At 42.9% G+C, this 19540-nt stretch overlaps 1 protein-coding gene across 3 annotated transcripts in view; it reads left to right on the plus strand.

The window, feature by feature from the left end:
- ROR1 (receptor tyrosine kinase like orphan receptor 1) overlaps positions 1–19540 on the plus strand; it is a 174451-nt gene that overhangs the window by 116120 nt on the left and 38791 nt on the right. For all 3 annotated transcript variants that reach the window (XM_075508912.1, XM_075508913.1, XM_075508914.1), the window contains exons 2-4: positions 1751–1822; positions 14346–14633; positions 16105–16135. In XM_075508912.1, coding sequence (XP_075365027.1) covers positions 1751–1822; positions 14346–14633; positions 16105–16135 — 391 coding nt within the window. The remainder of the gene's footprint in view (positions 1–1750; positions 1823–14345; positions 14634–16104; positions 16136–19540) is intronic.

Raw genomic sequence — 19540 nt, forward strand, 5'->3', positions numbered from 1 at the left:
TCTTAAATAAGCAGTGCTACCAGGTGGGCTTTTAAGAAGGACGATATTTATAAAAAGTGTAGTGGCTGTATCTGAACTTAACAGCTTCATGCATTTGTATGACTTTGTGTTTACAATTTTCTCGTGATTTTTTTAATGAAATAGAATAGTTGCTAACTGGTCAAAGAAATGCAGAACATCTTTGGATATCCTTGCACTGCCACAGGTTTATGAGTGAAATTGCTTTGTAGTTAAAAGATGTCCGGGAACAAGCTAAAGGGATGGTGTCAAAATAAAAATAATACACTTCAAAATATTCTTGTTCTCATCTGGGATCCTGCTGACGCTCAGCATCTCGACTCTGCCCTCGCTGTGCACCTGTGGGACCGAGTGAAATCACCCGGCGCTGGGGGTCCAGCCAGGGTGCAGGATCGGGCCACAGGGTGTTCATTTGTAGTCAGTCTTTTTAGCATCTCTCTCAGATCGGGCGCTGAGCACTGCTCAGATCGGGCACTGAGCACTGCTTGCTTTTATTTCAAGTTCAGTCACGCTTTTGGTGCCGTAGCACTTCTGTCCAGCATCGCTCTCCTCCTTTTCGAGGTCAGGTTTCCCGGGGCTGGGTGGACAGAGGGAATTAGGAGGTGCACTGCGTTTCTGTGCCGTGTCATGTGTGTGCACGCCCCTTCTTCCCACCCTTCCCACCATCACTCACTAAAGCTCATACATACATGTATTCATCCCTGGAGGTTGACTCTGAGAGATCATGCTCCAAAAGCATGATGATCCTTCCCAGATGCCTGAAGAGCCTCCTAAGGTGCGTGTGGGTTGGTTACACGGGGACAGTAATTCTCCCCCCACCGTGTGATGATGGGCTTACACTGCTAAACGTGGTTTTGCAAAGACCCTCGGGGAGCCCAGCAAACATCTCCTCGTGGCCACTGCACCCGGCCACCGCAGCCTGTTGGGATGTGGCAAGTGTTACGGCAGCAGTTACACATCAGAGTCCTCATATGGGTGTTTGATGAAATCATTGACCTTCAGATATGGGGAGGTGTTTTACCATGACCTAGAGCTGAGGCTGGACCTATGCTGGCAGATCCCTCAGTACCGTCCTCTGTACAACTTACTGTTTGCACGTTAAAAAAAAGGTAAAAATATAAATGACGACTAAGGTCACCATTCAACTTTTTCTTGAAAAGGCAAAAAGTATCATAGCAATGAGAAAATGCTGATGATGATCAGATCAGTCTTTCCAGCCTGTGTTTACGTGAGTCGTAGGAGGATTTTTCATACAAGTAGCCCTGTTAACTTCAGTGCATAAACTGCGTCTCTCCTTGTGCGCATGGGTTTGCAGGATTAAAATCGCTTGTAAATGTTAATAGATAACATGTTCAGCAACCTCATAGCGTTTGTGTTTTTCTTAGCCGTAGCACTGCGGAGTCATTCTACCTCTATAAAACTCATGGAGAGATTTTAAGGTGGGCCAAATACATCTCAAAGATTGGTTGCTTAATTAACACAAGGCCTCACAGTGACAGCATTGCAAAACAAACTCCAGCGCTGGCCCTGTGCCTTTTTCCACTTCGCTGGTTCTGCTACCCATATGTCTCAGCCTGCCAACACAGAGCATCGAGTGGATTTTAATAGCTGCTGTTCTTCAAATAATTTTATTACTGTGACAGCGACTTTATAAATGCCTCTTACTCTCCTGATGATACAGAATCGATATATTAACAGCATCTTTTTTTTTTTCTCTATTTTTCCCTTCCAGGAGCAAATTCATCAGTTGTTGCTGATTTCATGCCTACATCATCATGGAACATCTCAAGTGAATTAGATAAAGGTAAGTGGACATAAAAAATTAGAAAGATGTGAAACCAGATTTTAAAATCTCTATTCTTCTTCTTGACTTGGCCAAATCAGCAAGCAAAGGGGTGAGGGGGCATTTAAGATAAACTTTGTTTGCCTTGTGATCATTTAACATTTAATTACTTGTGGTTCTGTGATTTCTGGAGAATGCTGTGTTCATTTCTTGTACTAGTAAAATGTTCCACGTGGTAAAAAATATTTCAAGATGTGAGTTCTGTTGGTTTATGAACTGCTTGACATTTTGTCTAGTGGATCTTAGGATTTGAGCTCAAAATTAACAAGCATCAGGCAGTCAGTTTGCCTCAAAGTGCTTTATTATGAAATTTTGAGGCTTTAAATTAATAGATGGGGAAAATACGTTTGCAGGTGGTAATTATGTGTGATTTGGAGCTCTCCAAAGGGTGTATATTGTGAAAAAAGGGATGTATTTCTCATTCCCCTTCATTTTGTAAATAGGTACCACCAATTATTTAAGACAAATTCCTTAGCTTCCTCTAGCCCTTATTGCAAGGCAGTGGCCTGCAGCTCCTGAGTCAGTCTGGTCTTTGAAATCCTTCTAAGGTAACGTTTGCAGTGGAGGATGCTGTTAGCCACACTAACTGTGCAATTTGTCAACCACTCTTTTCATTTGCTTATAACTTTGCCAACCGTTAACTATTTAGACTGAAATTTCCCATAGTGGAGTTCTGCCACAGATGGTTTTTCCAAATGTTTTTGTCTGTATTTTGTTAATGTTTTTTATGAACATGCGTTCATGTTTTCTGTTTATACATAAATATGTTTTCTGTGCTTAAGTATGAAGAGAATATGTAGTTCTGAGTACTTTAAGGCAAGGTTGACTCTTTCATGGCTGCCTTCCCACCAGGGAAGGAGCAGGACTTTCTGGTGATCCAGGACACACTGGAGAAGATGAAAGTCAAAGGGCTTGTGCTTGCTGGTGGGAAAGGGAGAAAAGCATGTTGTCATTAAGCAGAGGATTCCCAATTCACAGCAAATTGCTGAAAGAAGGCGTTGACAGAGTGGATCTCTTATCCCACTGCAGTGATTCATCCAGGTGCCTATGGCAGGTCCATAGGTCTGGGCTGTGCACCGGGGACGTCCCGAAGCTGCGGAGAAGTGAGGGCGGTGGTTCCCCCAAACAGGATGCCTGCATGCTTCTTTACTTGTTTGGCAGCTTTGTTTGGTTTTTCAAAAAGTAAGAAATAAATAAGTGACCCAGAAAAAGCAAGTTAAAGCCACAAAGCCTTAACACAAAACACTCAAAAGTTAGGAAATGCCGGAGAGAAGGCAATCGGACAGTCTTAATTCAGCCCTCTTAGGATATCCTTGGCAGGCAACCTTTACTAACCTACAGGGTAGATTTTTCTCTAGGAACCCAGGCCATGATCACAGGAGAAGACAGGGTCACGCTTTGCTGAAGTGGTGGAAATATTTTTTGCAAATGATCATCAGTGATATATTCTTTGTTCTCCACTGTGAGCCCAAGGGTTCAATTGGTAAAGCACCCATAGATTGCTATATATTGCAGGGAAAGCTGTGTGCCTCCAACCAAAACCTAGATAGAGGGGAAAGTACAGAAGAGATATTGTAGATAATGTAATTTTACAGTAAATTGTATCTGATCTGTGCTGAAAAATATCCCCCAGTAGCTTCTTTGTTGTTATTCCTAATGGGAGGTTTTGGGTAGTCTGGTTTCTTATGACCAGGGTGATTTTTAATCATATTTTGGCTATATTTTGGCTATATAAATCATATTTTAACCATATTTTGGTTGGGCTTGCTATCAGCTGCTACTTCAAATGCTCCTTATTTTCAGTAGCATGTGCCCCAGGTGGGCATTCTCCAAAGCCTTGGTTTGATTGACATAGCTAGGAAGCAGAGAGAGGTGCCTGCTGGCAGCACGGACCGCCTGTCTCCTTGGGTGTCTGCTTTCTTCAAAATACTCTCCATGCTGCATTGTATCAACCAGGGTTCAGGTGTCCCACCCTCGGTGTGCCGGCTCTGTTGGAAAGCAGCAGCTCCAGAGCTAGCAGAGGTAAAACTTGGGGCGACTGCCACCGTCCTGAACGTTGAGTCATCTTCTTGCTCAAAGCCAAGCTTACACTTTCTGTGCCAGTGCTGAACCTGGCTTCTACATTAGTAATTAAACCATTTTCTGCCTTATTTCCATGGCACCTGTTCCTGAGCTATATTGTCAGAAACAGGTAAAATGAAGTTTCATGCTTCTAATCCACCTGGAATGCGGCAATTACCACTTGTTGGGCTGAATCCTGCATTCCTGGGGGATTACCGGCCCCTTTCCTCGCTCTGATTACCATTTAGACTGCTGTAAGCTTACACACCTAAACACGGATTTACATATGTGATTAAAATGCATTTGCTGCCCAAAAAGCTTAGTCAGAGGGGCGGATTCTCCCAGTGTGCCTACAAGCAAAGTAAGGCGCACAGGTTTTGTCTTGTCTAAGAGAGAAGCAGGGACTTTAATGTGGGAGCTACTGGTTCGACTAAAGGTCTTTGAAACTCTCGCTTGTATAAAGCCAAATATACTGCAGCGCATGCTGACTCGGTGAGTTGAAACCTCAGAGGAGAAAATTAGGCATGCACTTAGTTTCCATTTCTTTTGCAAACAAGCATCTCAAGAAATCAACATCCACTTGTCTTTGCTGCAGTCAGCCATGAGGTCACGCAGTAAAACTCATTTTAAAGCCTATTAAGTTCACCACATGAAAGTGGTTTCCAGCCAAATTTCCCAATTAAACGGCTGTCTGCTTTAAGTGGCTCTACTTACCAACTCTACCTGCTGCCTTTTGGAAATGGGCATCTCTTCCTCAAATATGTCTCCTGTGTTTGGGAAGGAGGAACAGCTCATAGTCTTGCTAAACAATATTCTGCCTTTGAAATAATTGCTTAATATGGTGCTTTCCCTAGCTCGGTGAGTTCTGCAGTGATTATCTTGCAACTGAGCCCTATTCAGGTTTCAATTTCTATTAAATAAGCTAAATCGACAGCATTAAACAGTTGCCTGTTTATTCTTTTTAACAGGAAATGAATTTAAAAGAGACGCAGCCACCCGTGAAGAGCTGTTGAAAGCAACGATTGACGGGAGGGAGGAGGTGGTTTCTCACCAAAACCTTAAAAAAACAAACAAACTGTGCATAAAAAATAAAAAATAATCGCTTCAAAAATAGGAGAAATTTAGCTATGAGCATTTCTCTCTCTTTTCCGACTGGTAAATCATGGCCTGCAGAGGGAATGCCACGAGGGAAAAAGAGAAAGGAAAATGTGATCCAATAAATATTTAATTATAGAAGGAGAAGTAAGTGGGTCTCTGGTGGTAGGAAAAGGCCCGTCTCAGGGGGTCTGTGGCAGCATGCGAAGCCTTTCACCCCCAGGTTGCTAGCTGAGCTCTCCCTCGGGCCGGGGCAGCCTGCAGCAGCTTGGCAGGCAGGAGATATCCAGCGGGGACCGTAGCTCATCGCTTCGAGAGGCTCGGAGAAGTCCCCCTTGGTGCACGCTCCTGCACGGCCCCGTTGCACCGGGCTTCGTAACCACTCCTGACACTCGCCGTGGCTCGGCCATTCGCTCTTGGTGGCTTAAAGCAATTTCCTCATCCGGAAATTGCTTGACATCGGCTGCGGCAACAGGTGATACCTGAGGCAAAACAAAAAGGCTAGATGAAACTGGGAGTAAGTGGAGTTCACGAGGACACTGCCCTGGTGCCGGCTTTTAGGGTCCATGCTCCGTTCTTTACTGCGACTCTTTTTTGGGGTGTGCCAGCAGGTGAGGGAGCAAGGCAGGCAGCCCCGAGCATTTTTTAATCTTCCTTTCTTCCTGTTGTTTAGGGCACTCTGGTTTCTCATTTCTCCTTGCCTGTGCATTGCTTCCCCTCTCTCCCCTTACACCACGGGACAAGCTCCTGCTCCAGCTCTTTGTTTGAGAAAGCTTCCGATTTACCGTGAGTTCTTCTTTTCCCTGATCCTTATTTAAAAAGGTGAAGAGCCCTTCATTCAGCTGCTTCTCTTCCACAAAAACAATTGTGGAAGGGTAGGCTTTTCCTTCCGTCAGATGTCGGTTTCTTTACAAAGAAATAGATAGGCCTGAATTTGAATGAGAGCCCATTTACATCTGGTACGGTAGAGGAATTGTTTGGGAACTCTCCATCCTTAGGCAAAGATAATATTGGAGTCTTTGCCAAGAAACAGTCAGCTTTGAAATGTTATTTTCTTTTAACTGTGAGTAGGATTCAACTTCAGTGGATGTTCGCTCTACAAGACTGATAAGAGAACGATGCCGTCACTGCAGCTTCCCCCATCAGGTCCTCCCGGCCCCCCCATGCCCACCTGCAGCCTCCTCAGGAGCTCGTTTCATCATGGCAGCTCCTTGACCATGCACAAGGATGCGTCCTGGCCGTGGCTGAGCCAGAGCTGAGGACACCGGTGCTGGGGTGCAGCATGTTACCTCATTGCTGGTACCTCCTTCTCCCAGGAGCTCTTCACTTGGTCCTTCAGTTTCCAAAGAAAACCTATTAGTGTGAGTTTTTGCAGATACTGCCTATTTTCCTTTCCCTTTCGTGGCCTATCTGCTTTGGCAAGCAAGTATAAAACGTTAGAATGATTCAGGGCTTGGGAACCGTTTTCATTTCCAGACATCCACGACCCCAAGCCGGGGCTTTGAGCTCCCCACCGCTCACAGCCTCTCTGTGTGGCGTAGACCTTGCGGACACTGCTTCGGCAGCACTTAGCAGTCTCGTGGTGCTCCAGGTGTTACACGGAAAGCAAACATTCCCCGGAGAGCTTGGCAGCAAGAGTCAGGATTTTACAAAATGCACCCCAAATCACTCAGGGGTTTAAGGTTAAGCTGGGATTTATCCTTAAGTATTCAAAGGCATATCAATACAAGGATCACCTATAGCGAGCATCCCTCCCCTTGGATGGTCAGGGGATCCAGAGCAGAAAATAACTGTGGAAGGCCAAAACAGGGGATGGGAGAGCTGCAGTATTTGCTCCACTGCCCTGTGCGTGGGACTGCGTGTCGTTAACTTCTTGGAGATCCTTGTGCGGGCAGAACATCCCCTGGCAGGCTGGGCCGGACGGCAGCTACAGCGCAAGAGGAGGCCACAGAGCGCAGAAGGGGCTGCAGGACATCCCGGTGGGTACAGCCACACTGCTGATAGACCCTTTGGGTCTGGGGGCTTCCCGAGGGGAGAAGCAAGCCTTGCCATCCTTACTGACAAATCCAGGCTAAAGCTGTCACCTTGGCAAGTCTTTCCAGGCAGGAAAATGACCTGGCTATGAGTTCTTATAGGGAAAATCTTTCTGATGTCCCAGGGAGGATTTGACTCTTAGGCAAACTACATCTTAAAAAACATAAACAAAACCAAATGCGGAGAAAACCAGGTGGATCGAGGCCTCCTGACTTTGGCCCCAGTTCTTTAGAGATTTCCAGATTTTCTTTTGAAATCACTGGATGTGAATTTGATACGCGTGGTGAAAGGGGAAGAATTACAGCTTTCACATTCATGCACAATTTACCTTTTTATTTTCCTTTATTATCTGGGGGATATTCGGTAAATCAAGCTCTCCTGATGGGGCTCAGGATTCTGATTCTATTTGTGGGGTCCCGTTAGTAGCGAGGCAGTAAATTACTGCTACTTTGTTTGAAAATTTTTCTAGCCACACTACATTAGCTCCTTTTGTTTGCTTTTCCACTGACGGAGTGTACGTTTTTATTTGAGAATTTGTGTTTCTTGAATGTCTCATTTATAAATAATACAGGGTGTGAAATTTGAAGGTCACAGAACACAACCTGAAAAAGAAACCACTCTGAGTAACGTTGGGCATTCATGGTAAAAATCTTTCACAAAATGCTTCACTTACATTGGATTTTTTATACAACCTCAGTGTGTGCAGTGAATATCTGACCATTCTACATAAGGTAACTATATATAATAACCTTTTCCTGGCTCATCCAGCTATCTTTGTTTATTTGAAAGATTGATAGATCAGAGGGTCAAGGGACGTGTTTTATTGTAAGTTTCTGTTCCAAATTTCCTGACATTTTTGGTTTAAAAAAAAATAGACCTTTAAAAGGCACAGAAAGGGCTAATAAGAACCAGATCCTAAAGTGATGCTATGTCAAAATGTCAAAAATAACAGCTTTTCTTTGACTCTACAGCATTAATCTTAAGGCACATACCTTTCTATACACCCTTCCTTTAATAGTTTGAGTTTTTGTACGTGGCTCTTTACTGCAGAGCAGCTTCTAAAGTGACAACAAAATCCCTTGATGGTTTTCAGTAGTTGGGTTTATAGCTGGATGTGGACATTTGTTTACCCATTCCAAATCACTTTTTTTTGTGATAAAGTTTAGAGGCTTCCTACTTGTGCCATAAAACTGGTTCCTGAGTAAAGAAAAGCTTCATTTCCCCTTGCCAGATTATAGCGTCAAAGCTATCACCAAGACATCTGTCCTTCAACCTGAAAGTTGACTCATAAAAGGAGAGGCAGATGTGAACTCTCAAATGCATATTAAGAATTCACATTGGCATGAAGGGCCGTGAGTTGTCCAGTTCCTATCCAAAAGCAATGGGATTCAGGTGCTCAGCCCCAGAAAATTTTTTTGAAGTCTGTGGGCATCTGTGCCCCAGTTTCCCTCCACAAGCTCTCCCTCCCCTATGGCCCGGGGCAACCTCTAAGCAGCTAATTATTAGAAAGTAGCAATTAATTCTGAAAATCCCAAATACAGTGAATGTCACATGTGGACATCTGAAAAGCCATAAAGCCTTGGGCAGTGGTCAGCCTGTTTCAGTTCAGTAAATTATCCTCAGGTGGCACTAAACCCTCTAGATAGCGTCTGGGAAGAGAAGGCCCAACACACAGCTGCAGCGTGTATCCCGAATTGAGCCTTGCAGTACACATCACTGAGGAAACTCCTTTGAAAATAAGCTGGGCAAGCACAGGCAGTAGGATATTTCCTTTTGTCCCAAGACAGTTGACGTTGAGTATTTCCGCATGATTGTCTGGACTTCTTTAACTCTGATGTTCTTCATATGGGTTGCCAAATCATGGGTTGAGAGTGGTATCCCTTCCCTCCCAGTCATTCCTCTACTTTTATTCATTTAAAATAAGTGAAATTCCAGCCGGGACTCTTCCTTTTGCCCCTTTTAATAACAGAGGTCTGTTGATCAGACCCACAGATCAGACCTGCCGGAGTTGCCTTCCTTTGTGAGTTATGGGCAGATCAAGGAATCAGTGGTTAATCCTTTTTCCAACTGAAAAGTATATGCTCTGTCTATGGCCACGCTTCAGTCAGAAATCCTGCTGTTTCCTTCTTTAGCTTAAAACTCAAGTCGATTGAACATATGGAACAACCAGCAAGCCCCTCCAGCATCTTCAGGCTGGGTGGGCTCCGCGTTGTTGACTTTCTCCAAAGAGAGCAATTCCATATAGAAAATTTCCAAAGGTCTGAGCTCAATGGTGGTGCCGATACACGTGAGTACGGGGCGCGTCCACGTGTAGCATCAGACCGGACTAACGTGGGTAATCCAAAGCTCTGAATGAATGTAAATGCTCCTTTCCAAACTAGTATATTAAATCTGTGATTTAATGTGATTAAGACTGTGTCAGACCTTCTGTTGTGCCTAACAGGCACTTTCCCTTTAGACAAAAGTCATCAACTCTTTAAGTTACCAATCACTAAACATATCTGTCTTGCAGTCACTGACTGAGACACTTTCTGCATTTCTTCTTGCCAATGTATGCTATGGCAAAGAACCGGTGAGCTGCTAATCCTTTTGGTGCAAACAGATAAAGGCAATAAGCAGTCGGTAAGACTGGTGTCCCACCTGCCTTACTCTAACCACTCAGGTGGTTGCTTTACACGCTGCAATGCAGATTTGAATTTTCAAATCCAGAATTAAACTTATTCTCCAGTCCAGCAGCTGGAAACGGTGTCCCCACAGCTGTAGGTTTGCTTGAGAAAAGGTCTGGAGATGTTCCTTTCTTGAGAGTTGTGTTCACACGTCTATAATGGGAAGTAACTTGGTACACTGGCCTCTCTGTTGCACCTGGATTAAAACTGTTTTCAGGCTTGCGATGGCTTGAATGGAAACTTTAATTTTAGCTTTTCTGTGAATATTCTGAAAGCTCAGAAGGGCATAAAGAGAAGGATAGATGAAACAACAATTCTTCTCATAAAATGAACATTTCAGGGTCTAATCCTGCATCCCCATCGTGCTTTAAACACCTACTGAAATCAGAAACATATAGCACACACCGTACTTGGGGAAAAAAGGTCTCACTGTGGCCAGCAAAATCCTCCTCCAAGCAAAGAGGGTGTTACTGCTCTAAGATGTGTCTTTGGTAATTTAAGATAGAGTAACCATGTGGTCACAGAGGAGATTAACATTCCTTGGCCAGAGAGGACGAGCTTTTATTTTGAAAGCCACCTGGGTTCCACTTAAAAGTAGTAGAATACTTCAGGATTTATTACGACCGGGCAGGCTCCTATTTAACAATGTCAAGACAGAGCTGTGGAAATACACACACTTTTCTTCTTTCGAGACACGCAACACACTACATTTCGTCCTTGCACAGCTGTTGCTGTTCTGTAACATCAAACCAGCAAAAAGTTTGGCCATGAAGGATACCTAATATTTGGATTTTATATGCAGTGTCTCCAATTTATGCGCTTAGAATCATGAAGATGACTTATGATGTGTTGTGTTTGCATTGGCAACGGCTCAAAACCAGAAATATATTTCAGGCTTGGCTTTCCAGATATTATCTCAAGTCATTTAAAAGTTCATTATAGGGCACCCGCTAGTGCTGCTATAGTAAAGGGGCTGTCAGCATTTTTCAAGGGTTTATAACTCAGCCATTAAAAAAAAAATCTCTGTGGGCTGAAACTTGGCATTCAGGGTCTAGGCCCAGCAGTAAATTGTTTTTACAAATTAAAAAAAAATCAGTTTGACTATTATTAAATTATAGGTGGGCTAAATTTTATTTAGAACTTTGTCAGGCTATTCTCCCATACGCCTGCAAATTAAAATGTTTCCAAAATGTTTTTATAGAGTGCTACTCTAAAATATGGACCGGCTTTTGTTATGTTCTTGAAACCCTGAGATTTAACTTAAAATGTAATAACAGTGCTTATCCCAGCATAGCACTTTTCACCTTCAAAGTGCTTTACGAGCATTATCTCATTAATGTACATAACAGCCTCCCCATGATGCAAGAGGGATTATTATCCTCACTTTATAGCTGGAGAGATTGAGCCAAAAGGTTTAAGGCTGTTTTTAAAAGGACTTAGTTGCACAAATCCCATGTGAGCTTTGATTGGCTTTGGGTGTCTCCTTCCCTTTGGCTCTTCTAAAAATCACAACTGAAGTGATTCACCCAAGACTACTCCGAGCCAGGATTAAAACTCAGACTTTCCAATGGCCAGTGCCACTAGACTGGTTAATTCTCAGAAGCGCAGTAATTACTTTGTACATAAGAACCATCCTGTTTCTAAGAAATTATTCTTTAGGTCAGAGGGAGTCAACTCTGGGCCTCTGGGGAGCCCCTTGATGGCAGGGAGACTGTCAAATGAAATATGGTAAAACGTGGTGTGCTCTTAAGACCATAGCCATGAGACACGATGTCTTCATCGTGTGTGCAAGCAGCGGGTCCACCCCCTTTCATCAGCCCTATTCGCCTCCTGCTGAAAGCACAAAAGTAGGATTTGCACCCATTTTTCTTGGCCTTTGGTCCCAGAAGGAGGAGATGTTGATGCTGATGGCACCAGAGAGTGGCTCATGGGGGGTGACCTGGACAGAAACCTGGCCGCAGGCAGGAACTATTTTATATGTTCTTTGCATAGTTGTTATTAAACGGAGAGGATGGCGGCAGTAGCTTTGGAGATTTGATGGGCTTTGGTAGGTGAGAGTTAGATACTAGTATTAAAAATAAAGCTGGGCTTCTCTTCAGCCCCTCCACGTCGGGCAAGGGCAGCAATGGATGGCTTTTTTGCATGCCAGGGAAGGAATGCTCATCATTTTGTATGCCTCAGTAACAGTCCAAGTATTTTTGGAAGCCCAGTTAGATCTTCAGCTCATTTTCAATTACAGAACTGCTTTATCTGTGAGAAACATCTTCTCGTGAAGCTTCCAATTGCTTGAAACGTGCCCTGTTTAAATCTCATCTCAGGTGATCTGCTTGATCTGATTTATGATTTGGATGCAAAATTTATGTATTTGAGGACTAAGCTAAGCTGAATTTAGCAGATGCACTTTGTTTTAGTGTTTCTGTAGTAGTTCGTGGAGGACACTTAGAGAAGAGTCAGGAGCTCCTGACGCTGAGAGGCGATTTCTGTTTGTACCTATAGAGAAGTTGCACCATAGCTCTTGCGTTACAGCCGTACTTTTTTCACTGACTTACTGCTGCTACTGATACTTTAAAATCCTTCTCCAGCCTTTGGAAACCTACCCTACATCCTTACTCCTTTATTTGCCTCTCCTGTATACATAGGACCTTTAAAATATTACATTTACTGTGGTGTTTGTCAGCAAGACCATCACAGGACTGAGGCCATTCTGTTCTCTGTGTTATACTGTAGATGTCTGAACCAGCCTTTGAAATGTTATCAGGAATTATATAAATGACTGTGGTATAGAAATGTTACATTGGGTAATTAAATGCGGTTATCCGGTTCCATGCTATTAGTGTGATTTTATTAAACCCAGATTGTGGAGAGAACCCAAGAATACGTGTGCTGACTTAGATTGTGCTTCCCGGTGAGGTTATTAAGATTGTAAGTCAGAAACATTTCTAGTCTTGTAATGAAGCATGCAGAAATGATTCTGGAGAGCTAAGAGGCCAGGCTGACACCCCCGGCGAGAGACATCGAACCCTGTTGTCCGTCTTCACCGAGGGCTGGGATCTCTGCCCTTGTTACCCCGTACATAAGATTTCCTAACTCATTAGATCCGTGGGAAGGTAGGTAAAAGCAGGGGTTTTTTTGCACAGTGTCATACCTGCACATTAAAAGGCTAGTTGATCGGTGAAAAAAATACGTCTGGGCAGTTCCTTCGTGCTAAACGCTTATCCTAATAGCTCCTCGGGACCAAATGAGACAGGGATGCATTGTATAAGGTGCTGTGCAAATACAGGGTAGCAGCTGACATGCTGAACAGATTAAATACAAAGGAAAGAGACTGATATACTCAAAACAGAGTGAAGGGGGTAGCTAGTGAAGACCCGATTAAAATAAATAATTCGGGAAGTGGATTAGTTAGGCAAGTTAGTTGGCTAAGCTGTTTTTATACATGCTAGAGATTTTTTTCATACTTTTATACAGGCTTATTGCTGGAGTTACCAGTAGATGTACCTGAGAATGGCGGAGCATAAGCAGCACAGCACAGGTTTACTTACTGATAGGCTTTGCTTGACCTCCCGGCTTGGCTCTGAGAGCGCAGCAGCAGAGTGCAGCCTCTGGATTTCTCATTCCTTGGCCGCCCTGCTGAGACAGCCAGCACATGATAATGGGGTTTGGCCACTAATGACCACTCTTAGATTTGAACCTGTGCCACCGAGATGAAAGCCCGCGTATTCCATTCCCCATACCCAATCCATCTCGCTCTCTGCCTTTAAAGGATTTAATTAAATGTTGAATACAGTTAACTAGAAATAGTCCTCTTCCTGAACGATGCAAAATGGAATAGCACTTGACAGGAGAAGGCAATGCTCCTGAATGGATTAGAAGAGATTAATTTTGCTGAATTTTCATTTAACATTCTCTATCTTAACAAAAGAATTCTTGATCTTCTGCTTGCACCTATCATGACACCTATTTCAGATTTAAGATAAACTTTAGTACTCTTAGCAAGGGAAATACTGAGTGAGAAAAAAGTCTCCATCTCCTAGATCGGATCCTTATTCCTCACCTATGCAGTTAGTGCTTACAAAATCATTAACAATGTACTGTCTACGCTGCTCTGCGGATCAATTAAAAATGGCTCCAAGATCTTCACTGCTGAGTGGTTCGTTTCATATATTCCTATATTTTGTGGGTCCTAACATGAGCAGAGGCAGATCTGCATAGGCAGAGGTATCAAAACGAACAAAATGATCCATGTTTTTCATGTTTATTAGTTAGCAAAAAGGAAAAATAAAAGAAAAAAGAGAAGCAGTGTTACCTCCTCTTTCTGTGTTGAATGAAGCCAAACAGGATGATGTTGAGAGAGTAGAGAGAATCCATGGGTGTATGACGGAAGAGAAGTTTTCAAGAAATACAGCGTTGCAATGGAAATTCCAAAATTTGTTCCTTTTATTACCATGTAAAACTGTGTAGGACCTATTGCCTGCCCTGAAACATCAATTAAGAAGTATTATTGTTTTCTACTAAACCTGATAGCCGCTTCCCTTGTTTCCCTTTCAAAGACAAGCATGAGCTTTCTTTAAAACAACATGTCCTGAGCTGGAGTTCTTTATTCACCCTTTTTTCTTTTTATTTAACAGACTACTTCTTGACTCTTGACGAACCTATGAATAACATAACTACCACCCTTGGCCAGACTGCAGAGCTGCACTGTAAAGTCTCTGGCAATCCTCCTCCGACGGTCCGTTGGCTGAAAAACGATGCTCCGGTTGTCCAAGAACCCCGGAGGATCTCCTTCCGTGCCACAAGCTATGGGTCTCGACTGCGAATAAGGAACCTTGACACGACAGATACTGGCTACTTCCAGTGCGTTGCGACTAACGGCAGAAAGACTGTTTCTACAACTGGTGTGCTGTTTGTGAAATTCGGTAAGCTTTCTCCTCTTAAGCTGTTCAAACTGTTACTTACAAGCACAGCTCTGGAGAAAGGTGTGTTTATCTACTGAAAATGCATGCACTGATGTAGTAGTGTTGGCCGGTCTGATTCAGCCTATTTCTGGGAGCATCTCCGGGATGGCAGCTTATCCTCTCTGCCTGGTTGCTCTTCGCTCAGCTGAGATGCCTGTGTTGCCAGCTGTAGCGGGGGCTTTAACTATATAAAAGCTACTGGAAGCTGGACTGAAACACAGGGGCCACTAACCAGCAATGTTCATTAACATGCTACCTGAGTGGATTCAGACCAGACGAGAAAAAATATTTTATTCTCAAGTGACCTCCTTTGTCGCTAGTAAGTGAGAAATTTCAGCTTGCAGTATAGATTGGAGGCATGTTATATATATATATATATACACATATACACACCTGTCAGGTAAAATAAGCACTTTTTCTTCAAAGTTTATATTGAGATAATTGCCTTCAGAGCTGGTCTTACGACTGGGAAGATTCCAAAGAGGAAACAGGTTTTGTGTGCCTTCTCCCCCACCTCCACATTCAGAGGGAAATAATTCACTGAGATGAAGATGTTTGCACAGAGTCCTAGTTAATTCCCTTAGGAACTGGGCAAATAACACACAATAAATGATGTATGTGATGAGTTTCATAGTCTTTATTCATGAATCTCCCACATTTTCTAAATTCTCATCAGAAATTAATCATTAGATGTTCTCTCATAAGGCAGTTGTCCTTTAGCCTGTATCTGAAATGTAGGAGATTTTTATCTGAGCGATGATACTTTTATAGATGCTCTTGTAGAAAACAGTGAGTATTTTTCTTTTTTCTGACTCGAACAATATTTAATGTCACAATTCATTTTCTAGAGCAAATACTCATTAATATGAACTGCCCTGAAATCTGCTGCAGCCAACTACTCAGTCTGTTCTGTGCCGGTGAACACGCACTCCAGCCCGCTCAGCCCTTCCAGTAGCTGCCAAAATATAAGCATGGAGGGCAATAACAACGAAACCCTCTCAATCAAAGCACGCTGGGGTCAGAATAAATTTGATCAATGCCTCTCAATCAGGCCTAGGATGAATTCCCTGATAAATAATGAAGACTGATAAGGGGAAATGATGCTGTTTTCTCCCAGTTACGGTTACAACATACTTTTGTACAAGCCTCCTGTGGTTTGCTGTAACCTTTTCTGTGGTGGCCCGAGACACAGTTGAATTGCAGGACGAGTGTCTCACCTGTTTATTGTCCTCATCCGTGGCGTTTGGCAGTCACTGCTACAGGATACAGTCTTGTCTTTGGTACTGAGAAACTGCGACTCGTCTATTAAACTACATAAACCACATCCAACATGACAGACTGTTACTTTTATCTTTTAAAAGGTTTTCAAAAGCTTCCTGCTTGCTACCTCACCATAACTCATCACGCTGTTTTTCTTCTGTCACTTTTCCAGGTCCCCCGCCAACAGCAAGTCCAGGATCATCGTAAGTTGTTTCATGTCTGTTATGTCGATTCATTAATCTTGCATTTCAGCAGTCAGAAGTTCATTTTTCATTTTGTGTGACAGGAGCACTTTTACCTTCCATTTTAAGTCAGATAGTATGATAATTTATTATAACGGAATTATCTGTCTCGTAGATATATTTTCATGTTATCATGTCAATTCCTATTTCTTACCCTAGACTTCCTAATTTCCAATATTATTACCTTTAGATCCTCTAGTGCCTTCAGTCTTTGAATTGATTTCAGTGTACCTACAGATACGAGTAGAAACTGATCTTTCATACATGTCACGGCCCAATCCAGAAAATACTTATCACTATAAGTAGATTTTACTACCTAGGGGCTTCTTGCTGATTTTAAGGGGACTGATGGTCATAAGCTGTATCTGTATCTATCTGTGCCTGTACTAGTAAACTGTCTTAAAACTGAGGTTTTAAAGATTGAATACGTGGGTGGGAGTCGTGGCTGTTTTTACAACAGCTACCTGTATCCTGGAGCTCAGGTTTGGTTCCTGCTGCTGGGTCCATGCTGCTGGGTCTGAGCAGTTGCCACGTTGTTGTATTTTGGCAGTGGAATTTCCGTCTTTGGTAGCTTTTGAGAACGTACATTTGTCTTCCCCTCTAGTTTCAAGACACATGGTCAAACTTGCTCACGTTTTGTAGTTCCTTATTGTTTTCAAGTGTGATCTTCAACTGTTCTGAAGTTTGAAATTAATTTTGTGATAGTGTGTCCAGCTTGTTCACATCTTACATGCATGGAACAATGCTGAAAACCCGCCTCTCCTGGTGAGGGAAGCTGCACCATTAGAAGAGAAATACAGTACCAACAAAAACATAAAATGAAACTATTAATACGATTACAAGGGATGCAAAAGCTTGGGGATGTGAATGTTCCTGGCTGTCCTTACAGAAGATCGTTCACAAAGTATTGCAGAGGATATAAATTAGGGGAAGCATCTGACCACAAAAGGACATGCTAGGATGCCCTCTATTGGAACATCATAAAATGTGTTTTTGTCTTCCCTTTTGAAGGTATCTGACGTGAAGTTACTGCGTTTGTTTTGGAACGGGAGCTCTTTGCTCAGACTTAGGCTCCGTTTTGTGACTGCGGTGTTCTGGCGAGGAAAGCTTCATGGTGCTGTGGGAAGTGAGGGCTGTTGTGCTCTTTAACAGTTTGGAGACTTAATTAATGAGTTGAAAAGATGCGTATTTTGTGTCTGCTTCCACCTGCTTTGGGGTTTCTGAAATTTGTAAGGTTAAGCAACACGTCCTTGGTGGTCAGAAACCCGCAGAAGAGCTGTGTGAGCGCAGAAAGCAGAGCGCTGTGCTGGAATGTCACTGTCTAGGCCACTCAGGATTGCCTTACTTTTTTAAAACAAAATAGATTTGGGAACCTTTTTCCCATTTTTCTTTCTGGCAGGGTTTTGGCGTTTTTTTGCTCCCTCTGCAAAAAAAAAACCCACAGCTTAACTAGCTAAAAACCTCACCAGTTCCGGAGAAGTAACAGCAAATGGTCCCTCTAATTCAGTGAGCGTGGGGCTGAGCTCTAAGGTGATGTCTACACAGCACCATCTGGACCATGAGGAAGAAACAAACTCGTGTCATGAGTGCTGGTTTGGAGACTCGGAGTATTACACTGCACCTGAGCTAAACACCCTTCTTCTAGCTTAACATGGCCCTGTCTTATTCTGCGTGCAAAGCCCATATATCCAGGGAACAAACCATCGCTGTTTTCTGTATGCACCATATCAAACATTAAATTGGCTTTAAAGTGACCTAATCCAGGATTTTAATTTTCTTTTCAGCATTCGCTGCCTATTGGTATACATGTGTACAAACACAAAGAATGTGAAAAGGTGAAAAAAAAGTGAGATGTCCTCTTTAATAGTTTTCTTCATAATTGCGCCTTATAACTTTGTAACCAAAGAAGATATTTAATTACACTTCATTACCCTGGGAGGTTGTGGGCTCTGTCTACTAAGAGATCACATTGTACTAAATATTGGAGAGAAACATATCCAAAGAAATGTGCAGAGGGATCTCCGTTTTATTGAATGGAGAACATTTACATTCCTGTAGAAGCTAACCAGATTTGACCTATGAAATAAGAGCATCAGGAAGGAGCTTATGACAAAGAAATTATAAACTTGGAACTCATACTAAATTAGAGTGAAAAAAAGGTCAGCGTACATTGTCTCGAACCTAGTTCCTATCTGCTGCCAGTGGCATGAGTGCAAGCGCCTTACAGATAGCAGCAGCAGGTTAGGTCCAGCTGCGTGAAGTGAAATTGCAAAGAGAATTTGCAGGAGGGAATGCAGGAGGGAAAGTGCCTCGAAATCTGTTCCTTGCTGTTTGCTGTTCTTTCCATGCAAACAATATCTTGAGTATTGTATAGCCTCCTCATGCATAGCTTTCTCCCCGTACAAGTTGGCCAACAAATTTGGAGCTATGAAATTAATGAAAATTTGGGGGAAGTGCCTGTGGTAAGAGCGAGCCCACATTACATTGGTAAGTCTCACAAAAAAGCATTTGAAGAAGTACTGGCTAAAGGCAGCAGTACTCTTCAGCACAGGGGAACAGAACATGTTGTACAGCTCTGCTAAATTTTCTTGTCTGAAAAATAAATTTCTTTAAGTTGTTCTAGAGTTTAATACCTCATTTTTCTGGTATTTTGAATGCAAATTTCTTCAACTATGCAGAGAACTCGGAGCCTGCTCCCTGTGAGACCCTTGAATGCATCAGCCCTCAGACTATTATGTTGTTTCATAGTCTTGATGCCATTTTAGGACTCCTCATTGCTATTAGATAAGCAATAGGTACAGTCATACGAAATACCTGCTTTTATCTGTGAAAACCAACCCCGTCTGTGCCAGCCTCAATTTTCAAGGTCCAGAGTGATAGATGTACTCCTTGGTCAACTCATGGGAGTTTAAGACTCCATCATTTAAGACTCCGTCGTTAAGGACTCCATCGTTTAAGACTCATGGGAGTGCTATGGGGAAACACTTTCTTCAAGGAATAGTCCTGGAAGCTGGGTCAGAAAATATCTTACTGCCATTTTCTCAAAAGTTAGGGCATTGGTCCTGGTGCTTTGGTTAAACTGGCTGTGGGTCCGTGGGTTCAGCTCATTTCAGTTCCCCAAAATCCATTCACGGGAACCTAGGTCTCTTCCTCTGCTGTGCAGGCTGACCGCTGGTGTTGCTCTGAGCGAATGGACACTTACTGTACATCATCACAGGGACATATCATATTATTTTACAGTGGTTAAATGAAGGCTAAATCCGGAAAGCACTTTGAAGGATGTTGTGGAAATGAAAACTCGTACTTGGGTAGTGTTTGTGCCTTATCAGCATGAGTTTCTTCTATGATAGGGCAATGAACAAAATT

Source organism: Mycteria americana, chromosome 7 (genome assembly GCF_035582795.1).
Source record: "Mycteria americana isolate JAX WOST 10 ecotype Jacksonville Zoo and Gardens chromosome 7, USCA_MyAme_1.0, whole genome shotgun sequence".
Classification (NCBI taxonomy): domain Eukaryota; kingdom Metazoa; phylum Chordata; class Aves; order Ciconiiformes; family Ciconiidae; genus Mycteria; species Mycteria americana.